We start from the raw sequence: 23,712 nt of genomic DNA on the forward strand, positions 1-23,712 counted from the left end.
CCAATGGTACCTTGTATTTATTTTTCTTTACTCTCCTCTGTGGATGTTTATTTACTACACTCTTCCACCACTCCTCTTGTGCCTCCTCCTCTATCTCTCTATCCATCCATCCTATTATTCCCCCCCCATTGCTGCTGTCAGGACATCCCATGTGATCATCTCATCACTCCCCCCCAACTCCTCTTCCTCTCTCCTGCTCTCCACGCTCCCCCGCTCTCCGCCTTTCTTTATAAATCCCCTTACATTATGTGGCAAGTGAGCACACAGTCCCATACAATGCCTCCTGAGGCATGATGGGAGAGATTTCTATATAAAGACGGATAAAGCGGGGCTGGGCTTCAGATCAACAGCGAGTCAGTGAGGTCAAACGCCACGCAGACTCACAGTGGGATGGATCGGGGGAAGAAAAGCAGCGGCTGAGTGCAGGGTTTGCGCGAGCTGGACTGAGCTAAAGTTTGGTTGGTCGAGGACTTCGAGATGCAGTCGCCAACGGTGATGGAGGCGGAAGATGAGGTGTTGCAGGTGCTTGAGGTTTGCGAGGCCATAGAGGAGGTGAAGGAATTGATTGTCACCAACCTAGAAGAAGACTGGCATACTAACTCGCCTCCAGTGGAAAGCTCTGCACCAGGGAGCAAACTAAGCCAGGTAAGAGAGAGACAGAGGTTCATCCGGCTAAGATGCTAACTGATGCCTTAATGTTGTTTTCCTCTCAAAAGATCAGTTAACTTTTTCGCTTGAATGATATCCTGATCTGTAATCAGGCTCCATTGGACGATTTTAACTTAAATATCCTGTTGTTGAATTACGGTGATAAAGGCTTCAACATGGTTGTTAGGCGGTTAGCTTTTTGCTTTTGACCTAGGGTGGTAAAGCTGAACTCTCTCCAAATACCAGAGCTGTAGTTTATTGCATTCCACCCATCTTTAGCTCTATTCTTGGTCCTCTTCTTCCCTCTTTCAGTCCACCATTCCATTGCAGTAAATGTTTTCTGGAAGGCAGGCGTCCAGCTCATCCAAGGCTTATTTGGGTCCAAATTTATCAAACAAGTAAAACAAATTTGAGCTCGAGTGAAAGATTGGTTAAACTTCCTTCGCTTTTATGCCTACAAGCTTAGGAATGAAAGCTATTTATTCAGTGTCTTACAGCTTAAACACTCTGTGGAACAAAGGTGCACACACTATATAAGCCAAGTGTGTGTACACATAGTAATAGGATGTTGTGCAACCTTTTCTTTTTCTTTTTGCAGGAAAATAAGAGCATGAATGAAGCTGGCACTGGTTGTGTTTGTAGTCGCTCCGCATACAGCTTCACTCTCTGCACTTGTCACTTTGATATAAACTTCTTATTATCACATTTCTGCTCGAAGCTGAATTTCTATCCTGCTCCAGTTTGTTATCCTGTTAACAAATGCAATATTGTTTTATCTCAGCAGTATTTATTATTCCCCATTTATGTGCTGTGAACTGATTCAAGCTGCAACAACCAACTGATTGGCTGAATTAAAGACAATCTAATTTGATAATCAGTTAATCTTCAAAGCACAATGTCAAACACTTCATCATGCCTGCGGGTTCATGAAATGTAAGCATTTGTTTCTTATCGTGGTTTTTTTATGTTGTTAGATTAAATATTTTTGGTTTGGCATTTTCTCGTGGTTAGGCCTGCAACTAACGATCGTTTTCAGTTTCAATTAATCTGTCAATTGATTTCTCGATTGAATTGATTTCGATTAATTGGTTGTTTGGCCTTTAAAATATCAGAAAATTTTGAAACATGTTGATCAGTGTTTCCCAGAGCACAGGGTGACATCCTCAAAAGTATTCAGTTTAAAAACAGAAAATATTAACATTTAAGAAGCTGGAATCAGAGAATTTTGCCTTTTTTTCAATGACTCAATGACTCAGATCCATTAAACAATTATCTTAATGTTTGATTGATGAATCATTGGCGCTTCAATGATGTTTGATAGATTAATTAATTGAGAAAGTAACTGACAGATCACATCAGCTTCAGCCCTTAAGGACACATTTCACACAAATAATTTTTTTTCAGAAATCTCTTAATAAAATGTAAGTTTGGCTATTCCTGCTCTGAGTACACATGATTCAAGTGACCACTTAAGAGCAGCTTTTAAGAAGTGCGTCCACGCTTCAAGTACTCCACTTGTGACGTGTTGATCTTCACTCACAATGCAAATAACTTTTTAAATCCTAAATTGGGTCTGAGGAGCATTCAGAAGTGTAGCTCGACAAATTAGGTGCCCAGGTGTAACACTACTATTTAATCATTAAATACTACTACGTATCATTCCACCAGATTCTGTGTTTTGCTAAATTTGAACTTCTTGTATCTCCTCATGGCTACCTGTCGTGTCTGTCGTGTCTTCAGTTTCAGCCATACTGCAATTTACCGCTAATCCTAGCTGCTTCTCAGCTGTCAGTCTCCCTTTGTGTCCCAGTCATTCTTCTATCCTAAGAATTAGTGGAGGGAACTTTTTTTTTAAGTGCTTCCTCCATGTCCTGACAAGTTGTTGGCAGCCTCACATGCTGTCCGCAGTTTCAACAAAGGTAGTTTTTAATGGCTGTGCGGGGCTCTTGGGGAATGCTTGGTTGCGCTATATTTTACACACACACACACACCTTGCCTCCCAGGAGTCAGTAGAGTGCACTTGTTCCTCCACTGAGGGGCTTTTGTTTGCAGCCCACTTATATCTCAACAACAGAAAACAAGCTTTTAGTGGACATTTGATTTACTGTGAGAGACAATAGCCGTTATTTACACTCAGGTGGAGCGAGAGCGCAGAAAATACTCTGTTGAGAGCTTTGTAAATGCACGCTATCTGACATAGCATGTCAGTACACGTAGTTAGCGTGCTAAATATACCTGAACACACAGGCACGCACAGTGCTGTCCGTGCATCTTAAGATATATGGTTTCATTCATCTACTGCTATTTGCGTTTTTCACCGGAAGTGTTGCTTGAGGCTCAGGCAATAGTTCAAGTTTTAAAGAAGTTCTGCAAGTTGGTGTGCACAAAATATGGTAGTTTTAAAAATAAGTTGTTGTTTTGGTGAGGGCTATTAAAGAATATCATAAACAGGGCTGGTATTAACTTGGCAGAAACAGATGGAACTGTCACATTATTCATCATTAAAAAACACTGTAAAGGACATTCGAGTGAGGGCCCACACCATCAGGAAATCCCTCCAATCCCAACAAGCTCTCCCGTAATGAAACCTGATCCGAACAAGCGCCCGTGTGCAGTTTAAACGTCTCTCTGGATGTGTTTAAAGCCCAGCCGCCGCCACCGCCGTATCATATTGCAGCACTTAGTTTGCAGCCGCGCCAAAATTTCATCAAAGAAATCCCTTGATGGCACATTCTTCATCTTATCAAACCGCTTTTGAAACCGCTCTGCTCAACCGTTTTTTAATGATGCCGAAATCTTTTGGTGATGGAGAACGCGGTGTTCCTCAAGGGGTTGGCTGCACATGGTGCTGTTACGGATGCTTGCCTTTGTGTTGGATTGCTGCTCTTGTTAGACTGTAATTTTCACGCTGTTTCTGGTTTTTGCAGGTGGCTGATCAATTTTCAAGTATTTCCTTTAAATCAGTGCCAGAGTTATTGCTAAATTGGAAGCGTATTCCATTTCTTGGCAGGATTAAGACGAAAAGATTGATACCACTCACGTCTGTACGCTAAATACAACGCAATAGGAAGAAGAGGGTTATAGCTTAGAAAGATACCACGTGAAGCTTTGATTGGTCAGCTAGGGTGGCTTGTGGTAGAAATGGTGCGTATGTAGCATGAGAGGTATAAGGATGCTTCAAAATGTCCCTCATTTGCCTCAGCTCTTCTCTCTTCTTGTTCAGTGGTATTTGAGAACATGTCATATCGGATGTTTCCGTTACTCAGCTCTTTAAGTTTGTATCGGAACGCCTCCTCCCTCCCAGAGCAGAGGAATTGCTTGTAAAACCACGTCTGGGTTGAATAAATCATCCGCAGACGAAGGACAAGAGTAGACCTGACAGGTGTTTAGTTGCGGTGCGTGTATTCATGACGAGTATGTAGTCATGAGCGGAGGCTTTCACATGCCGGTTTGTCCCGTGCGGTAATCATCTCTGGCCCGTGAACTGCGGCTGACCTTACTTTCCGTCCCTCTCTGGATCAATCTCTCTCCTCGCTTTAATTGGCTGTCTTGTTATCGAACATTTCTGTCTCACCCTTTTCCTTCTCCCTGCTTTGTTCCCTCTCTGTCGCTGCCGTTCCTCTCTGCTTCACCTATTTTTTCGTGTGATGAATGGGACTGGGCCTCCCGCAAGGCTGCTGGTCCTGAACCAGATCAGCCCGTAGTGATTGGTTAATCCCGTGAGGAAATGTGGGTCACCGGTGTCTATTTTTAGTCACGCTGGCAGAGGGAAAGCCCAGGTCCAGTAGTCAGGATCCAACAACAACAACAACAGCATTGTCCCAAATTTAATTAGCATTAGCATTAATCCAGAGTGGGTGTCACTTGCAGGAGAGCATGTTGACTTTTTGACACCACAAGCAACTTCAGTTTCAGCTTGGAGTCTGGGAAATGAAGGATTATGCCTTAAAATATAATCTATGATTAAATGGTTATGCAATGTGCTTTACATGGGACATAAAAAGGTGTTAAACACAGTTTGACTCCTTGGGATCTGTATTTACTTGCTCTCTTTCCAAGAGGCAAAGATTGATATCACCCTCACTACTGTCTGTTGAGTAATTAGCTAGAGCCAGGAGGCACTGAGCGTATAGCATCAAGATTAGAAACAGGGGTAAATAACAAAAATTCTGAGCTGAAGGAGCCTCTTGGTTGAGTGAAACGTCTTCAAGAATACTGAAACAAGTGCCTAAGATTCAGCACGAGTTTTAGATGCTCAAGATGAATTAATTCATAAACATGAATCAGTTATTAAAACCGAGAGAAGCAGATTAACTCGCTTCAGCCGTAGTCGCCATATCACTTATTCTAACACCTAGGCTTCTTTATAGTCTCCTTAAGCAGTGTGTGTTTCGGAGCCATGACACGAGGGCAATAAAGGATGAGTGTAGGCATGAGAAGCAGTGATTCATGTCTCCCCTGGGTCTCCTCGAGGTACACTGTGGTCAGGCAGACACTCTTCCTTACAAGTAATGCCTATTGATTTCCTGTGTGTCACACACACATGCACACATTGAACATGCTTGCCTTCACCTGCTAGACGGAGGTCAGACGAGATGAAGACTTGAGAATCCGTCAACAGGAACGATGGGCTGCTCTCGACACCATGCGGATCATTCAGGGACAGAAAGATATTATATTTTAAACATAACCGCATGTAAAAGGGTTTCCTGTGTCTCTGTGTGGCTGCTCCGGTATGCCAGTTGTCATCCCTGATGATTTGTGGATCTCCCTGTTCCAGAGGCTTGTGGTCTCTTTGTGGAGCCACTTATCTGAGCTAATACAAAAAGAAAATAATGAGGTTTTGCTTACTTTTGTACTCTGTAGGGGATAATTGCTTTATGTGAGTAAAAAGGCCTGTTGTGTAAGTCTCTGTGGAGAGGCCTCCTCGGTCCGCCTCTCTCATTATTAATGAAGCGGCTTTCACTGTTGTGTGGCAGAAACCATCTCTACTCATGTTGACAGGACTGAAATTTGCATTGTTTATGCTTGTGTGTGTGTGTGTGTGTGTGTGTGTGTGTGTGTGTGTGTGTGTGTTGCATAATGTAATCAGACTTTAGTAGGCCTACTTGTACATGTTCTGTCAGATATAATTCATCTCCTCCAACACTCAGTTTAATAAAATGATTATGATATACAGAGGTGTTCCAGTGGTGCATGTGTCAGGTTTGCTGGAGTTTTTAGTAATAACTTTCAAATTTTAAAGCAACTTTTTCCTGCGTTCTGCTTTTTAAAGAGAGTTTTCATATCAGACGTCATCATTACGATGTGACAGGCCAATATCAGGCGATAATCAGCTGACAAATCAGTGTTTAGTCAGCCTTTACTCTCTTTAAGCACTTGGACGAAGGGAGTCACATGAAATGCTCCAGTGAAAGATGGAACAAAGCAACAGCTAATGTTGGCCCCCAGCTGTGGTTAACTGTCTGTGTGGTTATCGGAGCTGAAGTGTTATTATATCAGATTGCATCAGATATTATTAGTCCTGCAACATATCAAATCACAGTTCAGACATTGCCAGTTGGTACAATAAAATCAGCTGGCAGTCCAGTCAAACTTATTATTTTCAGATTATTATCATATTTTTCTCAGTTTGCATTTAACCTTAGATTTCTTTCCTTGAACATCCACTTTAGGTTCATTTACTTGACTGAATGAATGACATGCAGACGCGCCGCCCCTCCAGCACACCTAAACATCAGGTTGTGTCCCCACAGGGGGTGTAGTAGCGTTTCACTCGTCGACCTTTTGAGCTCAAGCCATGCATTCCACCGTCTGGTCTGCCGCTCATGAGATCGGCCGGTCGTGATGTTTGGCTCTTTCCGGACCAGCGCAGACAGTGAGATGAGAATTTACGACCGTGTTGTCGTGTCAAAGGTCAGATGAAACTGAGACAGTTTAGAGTGCTGGACCTCATCAGTGAAAATCTATACCAACAAGTCAACAGTGAACCTGTCATCTCCTGTGAATGATTTATACGTCTAAAAATAGAAAATGCTGCATCATGTTTATGGCTCTTTCTGAAATTCGTGAAGTATTTAGAATTTTTAAACAAAGCTGCCTTTTCACCAGTACTATTTCTTTGTGAGTACTATTAGTGAATTGTTGCATTTAGCACCACTGTGCCAAAATACAGCCTTATTAACATGTCTCTAGACTGTAAAAAATAATGATACAAACCTAAATACCTTTCCCAAAACAGCTGGGCACTGTAGTTTTTAGCAAACATTGCTCAAACAGGAGAAAACAGGGCATTTGTTGGAGACTATTTTCAGCGGTGGATCGACTCACGGCGAGGCTGATTTCTGTGTTTTGGGCCAACAGCTGAAAGGAATAAATCATATCAGGCTATTGCTATCTGGGAAATGCTCGTAGGAGCTTGATCAATGAATGTTGGTTTTGGGCCTTTTTTTAATTGGATTTGTTGATGATGAAACAATATAAAAATATCCCCAGCAGCTCCTAAAGGATTTGATGAAATATAATGGACCAAGCATATTTTTTCTGTCTTTTTCCCCCATTGAATAAATGTGTGTATGCACTATTGATATCCTGTGTAGCAGTGAAACAGATCTTAGTATATGAGTATACTCAGTGGCTTCTTTCTGGCTTCAAAGACAACCTGAGCAATACTGCCTGAGTCCTCCATTGTTCTGCTTCATCTCGCGCTCTGCTGTTTTTAACCCCGGAGGCCAGTGGGATATTCTCTGTCCCAATGCACCATCCTCCTCCTCCTCCTCCTCCTCCTCCTCCTCCTCCTCCTCCTCCTTCTGCACCTCCCAGCCCCCTTCAGTCTAAAGTGATCATAATGCATCTCCTGCACGATCCCCTCTCTGCTAGTGTGAGGCTAATGTCACAGAGACAGGCCTTAGAATAGGGCTAATTTATTTATTTATTTTATACAGTATTGCAGTATCTTTGGGTGATGAAAAGAAGCTGTTCTTGAGTGTTCTTGTGGCTGATGGCAGTTCATTATCTGTCCATTTTTTTCTGGCTGGCAGGAGCAGCACTCTGCCGCCCGCAGGGCCACGTTTCAGCTTGTTATGGCTGCTGTGTAAAGAGTCCTTATCTTCCTTGTTGTAACGGCTCCGCTCCAACACTGCTGACCTTCATTATCTGCGGATGCAGTCGGACACCGACGTCAGCGTGTACCCCAGTTGGCAGCTCGCTCTGTTTACTTTTTCCACTTCCTATCTTCTATCCTTTCTTTCTCACGTGCTTGGAAATAACCTTGTCTCCCTGACGCTTCAATCAAAAGTAAAAAAAAAAAAAGACGTTATAACACCAGAAGCTGCAGCTATAGGAACTTTTTACAGATAAAGAAATCAACTCACATGCAGTACAGTGAGATACCAAACTGTATTCCAGGGGCGCAGTTCAGATAAAAGCTTTCTCTTCTAATATTTTCAATCCTCTGATGCCCTCTCTCTCATATATTCCCCTCAAGCAAAACAGCTATATTTGGCCCAGACCCCACTCTATTGTTGTGGTTTTGTTATTCTGCATTTGCCAGACCTGCTGGAGACACTGGGTGCATCTCAGTCCCATTAAACACATCCTCCACTCGCTTCTTTTCCTCAGTGCTCGGTCCCTTCAATGAGAGGACATGTAGATCAACCTTCCCAGCAGAATTAAACATCCTTTTGTCTCAGGCATCATGTGAAGCATCTTTTAATGCTCTGCAGTTTGCATTTGCCCATATAATTTGATTCAATGTCCAAATAATTATAATAAGAACACACAGTTATAAAGGCCACATGACCAACTAGACTAGACGACTGTATTCTCTTTGTGCTGTGCACAGATCAGCTGAGCCAGTTTGTAAATGGACTTTACTGCTCAGATGTAGATTAACCAACAAGTCAGTCAGAACAATTAATTAGAGTTAATTGCCAACTATTGTTGATTGTGAAAGTAATTGTTATGCACATGAGCTGTTTGTACTGAAATCAGTGTGTTTTTTTTAATTATTAACTATTTGCATATAAACATATTTGTATTTGGTGTAAACTTGTAACGTAATCCTTTAGTTTCTGATTAAAATGTCTCATAATTAGTAGAAATGATTAAGTAGTCTTGATTATAGTACTGAAGCTTAAAGATCTTATCATCACATGTGACTCAATGGACACAATACCTTTACATACGCTAATAAACTGTGAATATATTATCCATCGTACAGGTTTAAGGAGAAATGACACATGATGAACAGAAAGAGTTCATTGCATTGTTGTTTTAAATCTTCCTTTGTTTCCTTCTCCTCATATTTCCAGGATGACAACTGGGGCGAGACCACCACGGCCGTCACGGGCACGTCAGAGCACAGCCTCTCCCAGGAGGACATCGTCCGCATCACCAAGGACCTCGAGGACAGCGTCGGGCTCGACTGCCGCCGTTACTTCACCCTGACCTTGGCCGTGATCCTGGGCCTGCTAGTGTTCCTGACGCCGCTGGCCTTCCTGGTGCTGCCCCACCTCCTCTGGCCGGAGAAGCTGCAGAGCTGCGGCACGGCCTGCGAGGGCCTCTTCATCTCCGTGGCCTTCAAGCTGCTCATCCTGCTGCTGGCCGTCTGGGCGCTCTTCTTCAGGCCGCCGCGGGCCGGCCTCCCCCGGGTGTTTGTGTTCCGGGCCCTGCTCGCCGTGCTGGTGCTGCTCTTCGTAGTCTCCTATTGGTTGTTCTATGGAGTCAGAATACTCGATTCACAGGTGAGCTAAGAGAAAGGAATGCATGAAATATTACGGTGAGTGCTCTCTCTAACTTAGAGTACACACACAGAGAAGTGTAACAGTGGGAGAGGTCTCACATAGTGCAGGCACATTCATTTTTAATGCCTCTAGGAGCTCAACACATCCACAAACACAACATATTTGGTTTCCACAGTGCTATGTGTTTACTGTGTGAGTCATAATTTATAGTCCCTGTTGGCCCCCTCATTCAGAAGGATAACACACGCATACAAACACACAGAAGTCGGGGGTCTGAAAGGCTCGTGATCCTTTGAAATGTGTTTAAATATTAATCTGCTCTACATCTTGTCTTACATGTGTACAATCTCCTTTTTTTACCCAGACTATTGTCTGCTGGTTTTTGTTAGTTTTCACACTGTGCTTTCACAAATTCAGTATTCTGTGTGTATATTGTAGTAGATTCAACGTGGAACTTGATCGTTCACAGGACGAGAACTACCAGGGCATCGTGCAGTACGCAGTATCCCTGGTGGACGCTCTGCTCTTCATCCACTACCTGGCCATCGTGCTACTGGAGCTCCGGCAGCTCCAGCCGTGCTTCTCAGTGTGTGTCACGCGCTCCACGGACGGCGAGATTAGGCACTACAACCTGGGGCAGCTCAGGTAAGAAGCACAGAGGGACAAGTTTCACTTTATGGGCATTTCACTCCTTAGGTCTGTTTGTTGTACCCTCAAATCTACTGCAGACATGGCAGTGATTTGTGTTAATGGTTCGTCATTGATAACTAATTGATGAGGCGGAAACAGTTAACAGATCATGAGTTTGAAGGTATGAAACTTTACTCAAACTAGTGCATTTGTTGGGGACTACTTTCAGCTGCGGATAAATTCACATTTGGTGCTCCAATGAGTTTTCGGGGCAGCAGGATGGTGTCAAAAAAATCCCCCAAAACCTACAGTGCCCATCTTGGTTGTACTGAAAGAAATCTCAGTCTGACTCATTGATTTGCTTTTTGGCCAACAGTGGAGCTCCATGACAGAGCGGAATAGAGAAATAATTACTTCGTTTATCTTGTAAAGTTTGGTTTGCTAACTTTCTCTCAGCGTGTGAGCTGTCTGTTGAGGCTTGCTACAGATGGGAAGATTTATGGCTTCCAACTAAAGCTGACACCAGGAATAATGTGGGCAAAAATGTGTAAGGAGGTGTAGGATGAGATGGGAAATGATCTACTGTCAGAGCTCCACTTTGTAATTAAGGCTGAGAAGACGCGCAGGTGCATATTTAGATGCAAATCTTACATATGTGGCAGCTTCTGACGGTTGTGGGGGCTTTAATGAATACTTGCATTGAGTGTAAGATGCCAGTAAATACTGAGATGTCCCATTAGAATGTAGAGATTGAAGACGAGAGTAAAAAGAAAGGACAAGACAAGAAGGTAAACAGAGCTAGGTTGACATGAGCAGCCGGGGGGGGAGATGCACAGAATGTGTGGGGATGAAAGGGAGGGGGAAACAGAGAGGACATGTGGGCGAGATGGAAAGAAACTGGGACACCTCAAGTGAGAGAGACGGGAAAGGGAAGTCACTGGTTATATGTTCGGAAATCGGAGGAAGGAATTCATACAGGGAAAGACGCTGGAAAGTCAAAAGAAATGAGGGATGAGCCCGAAGGAAAAAAAAAAAGAGCATTGATGAAGCAGGAAAGGGAGATCGAATGTTAAGCCAGTGGTGGAAGAAAAAGGCAGAGACGAGAAGGCGTGCAGACAAAGTGGCTGATCGGGAGAGGAAATTGTGCCAGGAGAAGGGGAAAAAAAAAAAGGAGAGGGTGGGGAAGACTTCAGAGAGGAAACTCCACAGAAAAGAGCTGCAGACAGAGGGCGGAGTACAGAGGGGAGACCCAGGAGACCGAGGCAGGGAGAACGCTACGGGAGGGAGAGAAAGAGAGAATAGAGAAGGAGGGATTAATACTTAATGGGAGGGTAGTGTTAAAGAATCCTAAAATGTATGTGGGAATAAAGGAAGGGAAAGGTGTGTGCGCGTGTAGGAAAGAACAGCTCACACTAGACCGACCAGGTTTTTTTTTTTTTTTTTTTACGACCGAACTGTCTCTGAGGGAAAACAGGAAGATCCCATTTTTAGCCTAACGCAGCAGCTCTCCTGTTGCTGCCTGGTATCAATACGAGGCCGTCAGTCTCACGTAGACTCTTGCTCACAGGCAGCTATTAAAACACGATGGATTTATAGACGGAGCTCTTTCGTGACAGGACGGATGAAATGTAATCCTATACCTGCCTTTGTGTCTTTCTGAAGTTTTATCGGTGGACTTTTTTCCACAGTATTTAAAAGTATGTCAGGGTGATGCCAGTTAAAACAAACAGTTATCTGTACTTAATTCTCAGTTGCTACAGTTCAATGCATGGTATCTAAGCCAGGAGCATAAAGAAATACATGAAGATAAATGGCTGTGCAGAGTGAACCAAAATGAAATAATGTAATGAGCCTAATGAGTGTAACAGGAAGTGTAGACACAGTATGACACACAGAATGTAAAGGTGCAATATGTAACTAACTAGGACTAACAGTTTGACGTCTATGTACTCTCTCTGTTGAAGAGATGTCTACTGAAGCCCCAGGCCTGAAAACCTCTTTCTCCCAAGCGGTCCTGAGCTCCAGTGCTCGCGGAGTAAACACCAACACTCCCCTGGTGGTTTGGCAAGCTGCGAGGCTAACTGAGCTAAGAAGCAAGCAGCAGCTACAGCCGCGGATGCATGAAAAGAATACAGTTAGCCTGGTTATGTGCTGCCATTATTTGTTGGGATTGTGAATTCAAGGTGGCCAGCTCTTACATAAAGCGGTTTGGATTTGGGAATTAGATTAGATTCCAATAATCAGCTGACACGTAAACAGTGTGTGGAAACATACCATAAGCCTGAACTGTTACCAGAGAGGAAAGTGGGTTTGTTTTCTTATTGATTTTGCATTGAAAGAAGCAGGTCAGACAGCTCACTGTGTGTATGTTTGTAATGGTCTGGTTGGTGTGATCGCTGGCTGCCTTGGGGCTGTTGTCCTTTGTAAGCTGTGCCATTCATCCCTGCCTGGCCCGGCAGCAGGCCCGGCCTCGCTCTGTTGTCCGTCTGTGACTGTAAACACACAGCTAATTAGCGCTCCCTGCAGACTGGAGCGCAGCATCTGGTCAGCCCGACACACATGCGCAGACACGCACAAACATAAACACGTGCATGTGCGCATGGGTGACCTCACACTATACATGCAAATGACAGATTTGTGCGCATGCAGCCACAGATGAATCTCTCATGTATCTCCTCTGTTACCAGGCAGGGGCGGCTGCTGCTCGCATTCCTGTTTTTTCTGGCATCCATCTTTCACCTTATCATAACGGAGACGCAGCCTGGGCCCCGGGGCCCTGGCGGCTTGTCTCAGTCTGCCCGGCCTTTGATGCCAATCTGGGGGCCGGAGGAAGTCTTTCTTGTCCCCTTGTCAGAGCTGAAAATGACTGCATTCCTTACAGCTGGATGGTTGCAGAAGAGGGTGGGGGGTTAAACACATTCACAGCTGGGGACTTCACAGTTTACATTCCCTGACTGGTCAGTCATGAGCAGCAACATCAGAGAAGACAGTGGTCAATAGCACAGCTGGTTTGAAACTGTCTGCAGTTGCTGTTTGGTTTGAATGGTTTCGTGTCATGTTTGCTCAGCTTAATAATTGATCGAAGTCGGGCTCGCAGCTCTGACTCAGCACTTGTGTATGCAGCCACTAAACAATAGTCCTGTCTGTAGTGGGTCTGAATGCGGGGAGGGCTCTTTAGTTTACCCGTCCTTACGTCCCCTTTGGCGGAAATTTGCGCCACCTCCAGGCTTGCTAAATAACCAGTCCTTTATAGTGTGTTTGTTTTCCTACAATGGTCTGTTTTATGAGTGACAAACTACAGCTCGATTCATCTGAAAATCATCATATTATCCGTCTGACGTACCTCCCCCTGAACACACCCCTTGTCTCTTTGTATTTGTTTCAAAGACTCGTCGGTAAATACTTTACAGGTGCTGGGAAACCACATGCACACTGAAAACAAGACAACATAACCACGCGCTGCTGATTTATTCTCAATGGTCTCTTTATTTTAAGTGGACCAGACGAACAATGTTCCGCCTGTGTCTGGTGAAAGTGAATACGTGAATATTGCTGTACTGTTTTCACCGGCTCGTTTGAAAAGTACGGTACGCTCCCCTGAACAGCCAAAGGTTAATATAGGGGACACCAATACAACAAATGATACAGCAGCTCTGTGTCTTAATGTGTACAAGTATCAGATCTCCACCTAATTCAGTAAAAACCTGTTGCATGGAACACAGTCCAAAATCAAATATAAGGTCCTGAAAAGACACTGCTCTCATGAAGGCCTACACACACACACACACACACACACACACACACACACAGTGTTGTTCACCAGTTATTCTTCGCTCTAAACTCAGGAAATAGGTAAACTTATATTTGCAAAATGTGGATTTGTTTGTCTGCTCTGGTAATAGAGACGTAATTGTTTTTCCTCTCATTTTTTTCAGATTAAATTCAACGTGAACACGCAGCCCCTATCTTTTTTTAACAAGAGGGGAAGTGTTTCTAGCCAGTAAACCAATCTCAGCATCTGTCTTGTAACTCTGTTAGCCCGTCATGATGTTACTGTCAGCTCTTTGTACATGTGACTATCACCAGATGGCAAAGCAGTAAGAGTGAATGACGTTTTAATGCTGATTGGATGCCTGGCGGGTTCGTATCACTTGAATGGGCCCATCACTTAATGCAGGATATCTGCTGAGGAAGGAACTGAGGCTGTCAGAGGTCACAGCATTGTCTGAAAGTGCTTTTATCGATGGGTCAGAGGTCAAACCGTGATCCTCCTGTGGCGTAATGGGAAGCGTATGCTCCAAGCTAGCATGTGTTGTCGTTCTTGTATATTGAGTTTGCTCTCTACATGGGCTAAAGAATGACACGAGACACAGTGAGGGCTCACACACACCTACTGATACATCCACACAAACACACAATACATTGAAAAAAAAAGAGTCCAGTGTTTTGCAGCAAAGTCGTGTTGTGGGTCAGTTAACAGCTGTCAGCATCTGTTATCCTCCTGTCAGCCAGATGCAGGTCAGAGAGCTGCTGTTGCTACTAAATCCCTCTGGGTACTTTATTCTGTGTACTGAGTGTAGTTAATGCTAGTTTAAAGGTGCAATATGTGTTAATTTTTAGTTTAAAGCATTAAAAGATGAAGTAAAATCATCAAGAGAATGTGAAGAAACAACAGTTCTGACATTATGTTAAATGCATTAACATGCATCTGGTGACATGCTTCCCCTGTTTTTTGGAAGCATGAATTCAACAAGTGGCCAACTCTTACATATTGCACCTTTTGATATTTAAACCTGACTGAATGTTTTAGCAGTGTTTTGTTTATGCATCTAGCAAACATAGATTAACATGAGCATAGAAGCAAACTATTTTCTTGGATAAAACTTTAGTACATCTGTCTTTCATCAGTTTGTTTTGATCTTTAGACTTTACGGTGCTCTGGATTTATTGGAAATGTTTGGATCGTTGAGTCAGAATTGATCCTCTGCAGGCACCAGTGGAAACGGTGTGATACTGATATTAATAGCGTAGCCTGATCTTTACCTGCAACTGTGTAGGCATGCAAAAAAAGCTTTGGAGCTTAGACTCAATTGCTGGCTTATGAATCTAACTTTTAATGAAATACTTGCCTATGAATTAAAGTTTTGATTTGTAAAAGGAAGATTGTGATAAATCCGGTAGAATCTCTCTTTAGACTCAAGTGTAGTCCAGGAAAACAAAGGTAGCAGATTATAAAAGAGCAGATAATTTATGTCACATCATGTGAAAACACAGTTGCTTTAAAAGTGTATTATGAGGGACAAGACCTGGCATGCTCACTGATCCACAGTGAAAAGGTTCAGGATCTGGGCTGTAGCTGCTGCTCAGGAGCATACATCTATCTCTGACTGCTTCAACTTAGTCCCCTCCCTTTTTTTCCCCTTTCTCATTTTCTCCGAGGGGTGTGTCATTTCTTTTTCTAAAATCTGCAATCTGCTCCTCGGTTTTGCTGACGTTGGGCACTAGATTGTTCTCTGCGCACCACTCTGTAAGATCGTTGTTTTCACCCCAATGGGAACTCTCATTTTGTTTTGCAATGTGGACGATGACAGCGGTGTCGTCGGCGTACGTCACAACAGAGTTCTCCTGGAGTTCTGAGAATGCAGTCATGGGCATTCAGTGTGAACAGGAAGCATGCTTGATTGCTACCCTTACGGAATTTAATAAATATTTGTCTCTGTCCATTTCCCTTAGATAAGTTTCCTAAGTAGAGAAAGACAAGAGAACTAGATATCAGATTCTCATGAAATCATTGTGACCGCTTAATTATCAGCTCTAAAAAAGGCTATAAAGATGGGACAAGACCAAAAGAATGTGTGTGATTTGTCATTAAGTGCCCACATTGTCTTAGGAAAAACCTCACAAAGTTCTTCCAGCAAACCGCTCTCCAACTTTGTGAGTGTCTGTTTAGAGATTTGAGGTTGGTTTAGGGCAGTGATGTATTTTCTGTTCCAAACTAGGCCTCAAACCCATGCAAGTGTGGACTTTAATTCTCATTCCGTAATAGCTGTCGGTCCATGTTGGTTTTAGGGAACAGTTTATGTCCCAGAAAATGGATCGTCGACGGGAAGAGCTGCTAGTAATGACACAAAATCAAAGTAGAAAAAACAAATGGTGAAATCTGATCTGCTGTTTACGGTCTGACTGAAATTTAATGAAGTTCCAGTGAATTTGCAATTGTGTTGCTCTCAGCATTCTTCCCTTCCTGTGCGGCTTTACTTGACCTTTCATTCTTCAGATTTTTCTTTGTATTTCACTCTGTCTATGTGAAAAGTGTCCCCGTGTGTTCCTTCTGTGTTTTGTATGACTTTGGCGTCGCGGTATCAAGGGAGTTTCGCTCAAAGGCTTGAAGTATTCCTCTTAGATCTTGTTTCTTGCCTCTCTTCCTCCTTCAGCATCACCTTCTATCCTTCTCCTGCTCTCTCTTCTTACAGATCTGGCTTCTCTTTTCTTTCATGTTTTATCCTATTATTTTTGAGCTGGAATCGGGGAGCCACTTGAAACGTGTGTCTCCCTCCTTGCCACCACTCAACAGATGGCACTTGCTATCCTTGAGAAATACAAGGAGGATTTTTTTTTTCCCACTCGTAGTAAGTTTTCAAAGAAGGTCTCTGGGCTTACACTCCCTTCCATTTTTGCCCCCTCTGTCTTCTTTATTGCGAGTAGCAGTGTGGATTTACTGCAGGGATTTCCAGGTATTTGGTGTTACAAGTGAAAGACGTCCTGTGGCTAATGCTTCTCACATTCTCTCGTCTCAACCTCCACACCGCCATTGATCTGCCTGGATTTCACCTGAAATATTTCCCGTGGCTAAAAGCACACCTTTAATCCCTCTCCTCTCCAGCATTCAGCGAGCAGCTCTGGCCATCTTGGAGCACTACTACTGCGACTTCCCAGTCCACAACCCAGCGCTGCTTTCCGCCTCCAAGTCCCGCGCAGCCAAGCACCTGGCCGGCCTCAAGGTTTACAACGTGGATGGTGAGTTCCCAGCAGCCCCCGCTGAGGGTGAGTGGGATGTCTTTTGAACTTCATGTTGTGCTTTGTCTGTGCTTTTGTTCTCTTTGTGTTCCGGTGTTGTGAAGGGCTGCTTTTCCTCCTTAGCGCTAAACTCCTTGGACAACATAGGCCCTGGGGTCACACTACAATTGTTAGCCCCTTTTATTCATTTTGACACAGAAGAGGTTGTGTATAACAACCTAACTTGACTTGTTTTTTCCATTATATATTATAGAGCCCTGTCTGATGCATTTAAATGTATTTTATTTGACCTGTGTTTGAATATATTGTGTTAACCTTCATGAATGACAAAGGAAGGAAGGAAATCCTCATGTTTCAGTCTTCAGACTAGTTGTCGTCATTTGATATTTCATGTGTTAACGATAGTGACTTTAATTGCTCGGTTTGTCCTCCCTTTAAAAGGGTCACTCCACCAGTTTGCTAATTAAAGTCTGTTAATAAGACTTTGGGAGAACCACTGCGTATGTGAAAAAATAGTTTAAAGCCTTTTGTGGCTCCAGAGGAAGCTGCATGTAATCTGATAAACTGCCTCTAGTGGAGTTGCATTGTGGGTAATGCAGGCTCTAAGTTTTGAAAAGGAAGAAAAATGTGGATTAAAAAAGGTGACGTCTCTGGTCCTGCTGTATCGATTTTGATAAGTATAATAAGTTAGTGTTATGGAGTGCAATGCTAGACTACCAGAGTGCTTTGAAAACACAGTGCCTCCATTACCCACAATGCAACTCTCTCAAACCACAAAACGACTCACTAAGACCTGTAAACACATTTTCTAAGAATTGTAAAATTGGAAGAATGACCATTTAAATTGTATTGATAGTACCAGATATTTAAGCCCTTTCTTCATCAATTATCCTCAAACTCAGTATTCTAAAGTAAGTGATTGTACATTTCATCAAGCTCACATATACAAGATGTTTGTTTCATGTGACCAACAGAACAATTCCAAACATGTTTAGTTTGAAAGAAAAAATAAAAACAGCAAACGCTCAGACTGATCGATATTTTGGCACAAAAACTTGCTCAAATGATTAAATAAATTGCAGTGATTTTTTTGTTTATTGTTCGACCAGTTGATTCAGTAACTGTTTCTGGCTTGTAAGTGACTGAAGATGCTTACTTTGTCTTCTCTTTAGCTACAGTATATGTGTGTCTGCATGCGAATCCAAACTGCGTGCAGTTGAACGTCACAGGCATTTCAAGTCTCTGCTAGTTAATTTTCACTCAGTGCTGGAATGTGCTGAAACACAACGCTGCCTGGAAGGAAGGAAATCAATCTGCAAAAATATCATAATTGGTGAAATTGTCGACAGCGGGGGTGATTTGTAGCTAATGTGCTACAACATGCAAGAATACAAGCGAGGTTGTCTGATGTGGGCCTCTGCACTCCCTCTGGTGCTTTTTGAGCTGGTGGGATCGAGATTCGGGCCACTTCTCAGCTCAAATGTTGACTTTCTCTTCTCCTTATGTGTCTCTTCACACTGATGCTTACCTTTTAAGAAGTCTTTAGAGCTAAGCTGAAAGCCTACCTTTTCGACAGTAAGTACACGCGATGCTGCAGCTAACTAAAGCACCCTCACAGACCGCTGGAGTTCACTTTATAATAGCTGTCCTTAAATCTCTCATCCTTGAAGGCGACGTCACTGCTCGCTGACTGTGGGTGTTCTCACTCTTCACTCTTTGCACGCCACAGGTTGATGAAAAAGGTTCAGTCGAGCTCACAACAGCTGGCGGAATGTAACACAACCCTTCTGTTAAATTGCCGCTCTCCCTTAAGTGTACTCAAGCTTCACTTATTTGCACTAACTTGACTTCCTCGGTTTTTTTCGTTTGTTTTTTTCGGCCTCCATTTGTCTCCCTCCTCTCTTCTGCCTCCTCTCAAACGGTCACGGAGACGGCTGATAAATCAATAGCTATTACGCCGCCCGTCTTGTCGTGTCTCTCTCGTGTCTCGTCCTCCTTCATTTTCATCCCGCAGCAGCCACTCAGGGGCCTCTCCCCGTCTCTCTTATCTGGAGCTTTTACTTCCCACTCCTTCGTTCTTTTCTGCAGCCGCACCGACATTGTAATAAATAAGACGAACTCAGGGACAGACAATAATCTCTCCTTGATTAAAGAGTGGTGAAGCCCCGAGCGCAAAGCGGCCGTAACACTCAATTACTCTGCGTTCAAATGGATTCAGGTGATTTTTATGATGCCTGACAAGCGATTTGGTTTTCATATTGGTTTCTCGGCTCAAGATATTGGGAATTGAAATGAATCCCAGAGGATAAAAGGTGTTTTCTGGAAAGAAAAGCCTCTAAAATATGGAAGATATAAAATGCCATCATGAGAACAAATAAGTGATATATAATTAGGGTTGCAGCGGTATTCAGGTCTTATAGTATACCATGGGATGGAAATGGTCAGTTATCACACCTTGTACACTCATTTATCTACAGAATTTAAGTCTGTATTGGTGTTATTAGAGTTTGAATAAAATTTTATTTCAAGTTTTGTGTCTTTCAGAACATAGTATTTTGTGAAATGATAGCAAACCTTTGTATTTTCCTTTCCTGTTCTTCCCTTTATTGTTACAAAAAAATATATGATAATTATTATTTAGTTTCTGGATACCGTGGATAACGTTTTTTTTTCTGTGGTTTCATTAGTTGATTTGTTGACTGCAGCCTGTTGCAGCACTTTTTCACAAGTACAGTTTTGCCTATTCTATCCGCCTCTGTTGATATTTGAATTGAATTTTTTTGTTTGACGTGTATTTGTTGTGGCATTTTAAATCTTCCATACAAAGTGGTTAAAAGCACGCATCCGACATCCTTAAGTTTGCCCGCTCCTGACATCCTGCACATAGCTTTCAGCCTCACAATCCCTCCCATAAATCCCGTCTAAGTGCAGTAACAAGAGCAGGCTGTGCTGAAAACTCCCCCCTCTCCATCCATGAATTATTCTGTTCATGCACGATCCCTGCCCCTCATTAATAATTCACTGGCTCTGCCTTCTTTTAACCTGCATTAACACCAGGCAGGGTTCATCAGCAGCCTGCTAGCCTAATTCCAGAAATGTAAACTTCTGAGGTTACCCGAGACACTTTTAATTGGACGCATTGGCACCAAGGCACCAAGTGGTGAAGTAAAGGGAATGTTGGAATATCAATCGCCGTATGAAAGCGAGCAGTGTGTGTTTTTAGATCTTCCAATGATCACAGCACTTGGAACAATTAAAAGTACATCTTTGTGTGGCTAACCACATCAGCTCCTGGGGCCTTAAAATTGCCGGTGATAAAAGGACATGGACCGAATGAATCTACCCCTCCGCTCTAAAAGCATGTTGCATTTTATGTCATCACTTAAGATTTCACTTGCTCCGTCTCTAAAGGTGGTGTCACCCTGACTTAGAGAGACACACGCATTCAGTAACTATTCCTGTCTGCTCTCTTTGTCATGACAGGTCCGGGGAACAACGCTGCAGCAGGTCTGGCCCACTCCCAGTCCAGAGCCATGATCGCAGCCGCCGCCCGCCGCAGAGACACCAGCCACAACGAGCTGTACTACGAGGAGGCCGAGCACGAGCGGCGCGTTCGCAAGCGCAAAGCACGGTGGGCATCTGTGGAGGGATATATTTAGGGAGTCTAAAAATTGCACACTGGACATTAAATATTAACCCAGAAGAGCTGTGGTCGCTTACATCTCAACAAACAAGCAACAGAAACAGGGACAGGTGCATCGTTAGTGGCAGAATATTCCAGACAGGAGCCCGGCTCGGAGTCAAACATTAACGGTAGCATGCCAAAGCAGCCTGAATAGGTTACTGACAGCAGAATAGTTGCTCAAAGCTGCTATATACTGTATTTTTTAATGAGAATAGATCACAAAAGGACTGATCAGCAATAGGCCTGCAACTAACATTTGTTTTTTGTTGTCAATTAAACTGCCAATTCTATCGTTTAGACTATAAGATGTCAATAAATGAAAATTAATAATGTTCTTCACAATTTCCCTGAGCCCAGTTGGCATCTTTAAATGACCTTTTTCGTCCAGCCAACAGTCAGAAACACAAAGACTGTAGCTTTACCACTTTCACAGCATCGTTTAGAGACACAGCAGGTAGCTCAGTGCAGTTAAAAGGCTCTAAAAATCCACTGTACACTCTGTGGTCACTACAGAACAGACGGACACAGTTAGCAACTAGCTGATGAACATCAGTGTCGTATTTAGTAGCTAAAGAGCCAGGTATTTTTCTCAGGAGTTGGTGGAGACCAAAAACAAGAGTAACAAGTTTGTGGTCAGATCCAGTCAGGCAGCTCCACTCTGTCATCCAAATATGGTCACTTCCTGCACCAAAAAAATCAAATGATGTCGGCTGTTACGTCGAACGTGAGGCCTCAAAAAGATGAGGTCACGTAGGTTTAGACTGGACACTAACCCAAGCTTCGTTTTCTGTGTTTCTCTTCCCAGACTGGTGGTGGCGGTCGAGGAGGCGTTCACACATATCAAGCGCCTGCAGGAGGAGGAGCAGAAGAAGGCTCCTGGTGACGTGATGGACCCGCGAGAGGCAGCACAGGCCATTTTCCCATCCATGGCTCGTGCCCTGCAGAAGTACCTGAGGACCACCAAGCAGCAGCACTGCCACAGCATGGAGAGCATCCAGCAGCACCTGGCCTTCTGCATCACCAACAACATGACACCCAAGGTCAGAGCGCACGGCGGTCACATTCGCTTCAACTTGGCTTGATTTGAGATTGTTCATACTAAATGAGGTGACCTTCTGAATGATTTTTATTCTAACCCAGGCGTTCCTGGAGAGCTACTTGGCCCCGGGCCCCACCCTGCAGTACAGCCGGGACCACTGGCTGGCCCGTCAGTGGACGCTGATCAGCGAGGCGTCGGTCACCAGCGGCCTGAAAGACGGCTCCATCTTCCTGCTCAAGTGTGTGGACTTCAGCCTGGTGGTGACAACAAAGAAGATCCCGTATATCCAGATGTCGGAGGAATACATCGACCCCAAGTCACACAAGTTCGTCCTGCGGCTACAGTCCGAAACGTCCGTGTAGGACTCCAACTTCTTTTCTTTTTTTTTTAATTCCTCACCCTCTTTCATTGCTATCGGATGTTTTTTATTTTGGGTTTGCAGTTTTTATTTTGGCCTCTTTTTTTGGATTTTTTTATATATTATATATGAATCTATATATATATATATATTACACACGTTTGAATATATTGATCTTTTTATGTTTGATTTGGATGATGGCAAAAAAAGAGATTTGAGGCGAGATTACGCCCACGGAAGTTTGACTCTACTTTGGTTGTGTGCACATACGGTATGTGTGAGTGTACGCCTCTGTGTGTGTGTGTGTGTGTGCGCGCGCACGTGCATGCGCGCATGTGCGTGCACTTGTGTCAACACAATCACTCCTTCCTTTTCTGTTGGAGATGCTGTAGCCAAACGAGACGGGACCATTTGAGGTTTCTGACATCCCCACAGAGACTCTGTTGTCTCGCTCACTCCTTTTGTTTCCATGGGACAGATGGACAAACCACTAGGGACTTCAATGGTGTGACTTGGATTTTGATATTTTGAAGCCTGATGGAAACTCAGGACAACTGTCCTGCCCGTGTCGCCGTCTCCTCTGCAACGATTGACAGTATAAGCTCTTGAGGAAGTCAACAGATTGAGAAACTGAATGGATTCAAAACCAAATTAAATGCATTTGATAAAAAAGTTTAAACTCAGTCAGACTTTGCATTAAATGCACATTTATGTACGTTTATAAATTAAAAGAAAATGCCTATAAAGGACGGAACATGTGATCTCAGCCTATTCATGGACTGCTTTCCTCATCACTACTTCAGGACACCTTTAGAGCTCCGGACTAACACTTTTCTTGACGGTTGAGATGCCAAACTCCAACCGGCCTAGTGTCCAGCTGAAGGCGTACAGTAGCACCCACGAGTGCTGATTCTAGCAGCCGAGGCGAAGACGCTTTGAGGCTGTTCTTCGGTGCGTGCTTCTTCTTCTCCAGGTGCAATGGAGCAAAATCCGAGATATTTCCACTCCAGTTGGGAGCAACACACGCATGCCATTAAACACGGAATGAAGCGGATCATAAGAGACGCTCAGAGGTGGATACATGCCCGAAAACATTTGCCCTGCCTCATCGGTTCAGTAACCTTCTCAGGGCTTTCACGTCTGCTGCATCTGCCTGACATGATGGGAAGGAAAGGCAGCGAGGAGGAGGGACAGAGATATAAACAGAGATTAAAAAAAAAAAGTACTACTGATTACTTTAAACAAGAACTTACCCCATGTGTTTTCCAGGCCAGAAAATCTAAATGCCATAAATTCTCATGTAAAAACTGGTTTTCAAATAAGCACGAACACCAACAGAGACATGCTGCACTCACCACTCTGCTGTTTTGAGTTCTCCTTTTTAGCAAAACTAACTTTTTTATTCCAGTCGTTTCTTCTTTGCCGTGCTCCCTAATTAAAGTTAAAGGTGCAATATGTAAGAATTGGCCTCCTGTTGACTTCAAACTAAACACAAATAGGTGGCAACATGTCAACCTACTAGAATAGCTGCTAACTGCTGCCTATCTGTTAGCGTCACCAGCAGAGGAGCTCGTTGGTTAGCATGCTAACC

General features: G+C 43.5%; 1 protein-coding gene across 7 annotated transcripts in view; it reads left to right on the plus strand.

The window, feature by feature from the left end:
• The window catches only part of LOC119015567 (vang-like protein 1), a 49,743-nt gene extending 26,267 nt beyond the window's left edge, over nucleotides 1-23,476 (plus strand). For 4 of the 7 annotated variants that reach the window (XM_037091656.1, XM_037091653.1, XM_037091655.1 and 1 more), the window contains 6 exons: nucleotides 8,961-9,392; nucleotides 9,862-10,037; nucleotides 16,906-17,066; nucleotides 20,523-20,670; nucleotides 21,530-21,764; nucleotides 21,865-23,476. In XM_037091656.1, the coding sequence (XP_036947551.1) occupies nucleotides 8,961-9,392; nucleotides 9,862-10,037; nucleotides 16,906-17,066; nucleotides 20,523-20,670; nucleotides 21,530-21,764; nucleotides 21,865-22,125 (1,413 nt within the window). In that variant the 3' untranslated portion in view covers nucleotides 22,126-23,476. Of the gene's footprint in view, nucleotides 1-430; nucleotides 646-2,456; nucleotides 2,568-8,960; nucleotides 9,393-9,861; nucleotides 10,038-16,905; nucleotides 17,067-20,522; nucleotides 20,671-21,529; nucleotides 21,765-21,864 lie in introns of those variants that run through there. The other 3 variants (XM_037091659.1, XM_037091660.1, XM_037091658.1) reach the window with 3 other exon arrangements.
• The last annotated feature ends 236 nt before the right edge of the window (nucleotides 23,477-23,712 follow it).

Source organism: Acanthopagrus latus, chromosome 24 (assembly GCF_904848185.1).
Source record: "Acanthopagrus latus isolate v.2019 chromosome 24, fAcaLat1.1, whole genome shotgun sequence".
Lineage (NCBI taxonomy): Eukaryota > Metazoa > Chordata > Actinopteri > Spariformes > Sparidae > Acanthopagrus > Acanthopagrus latus.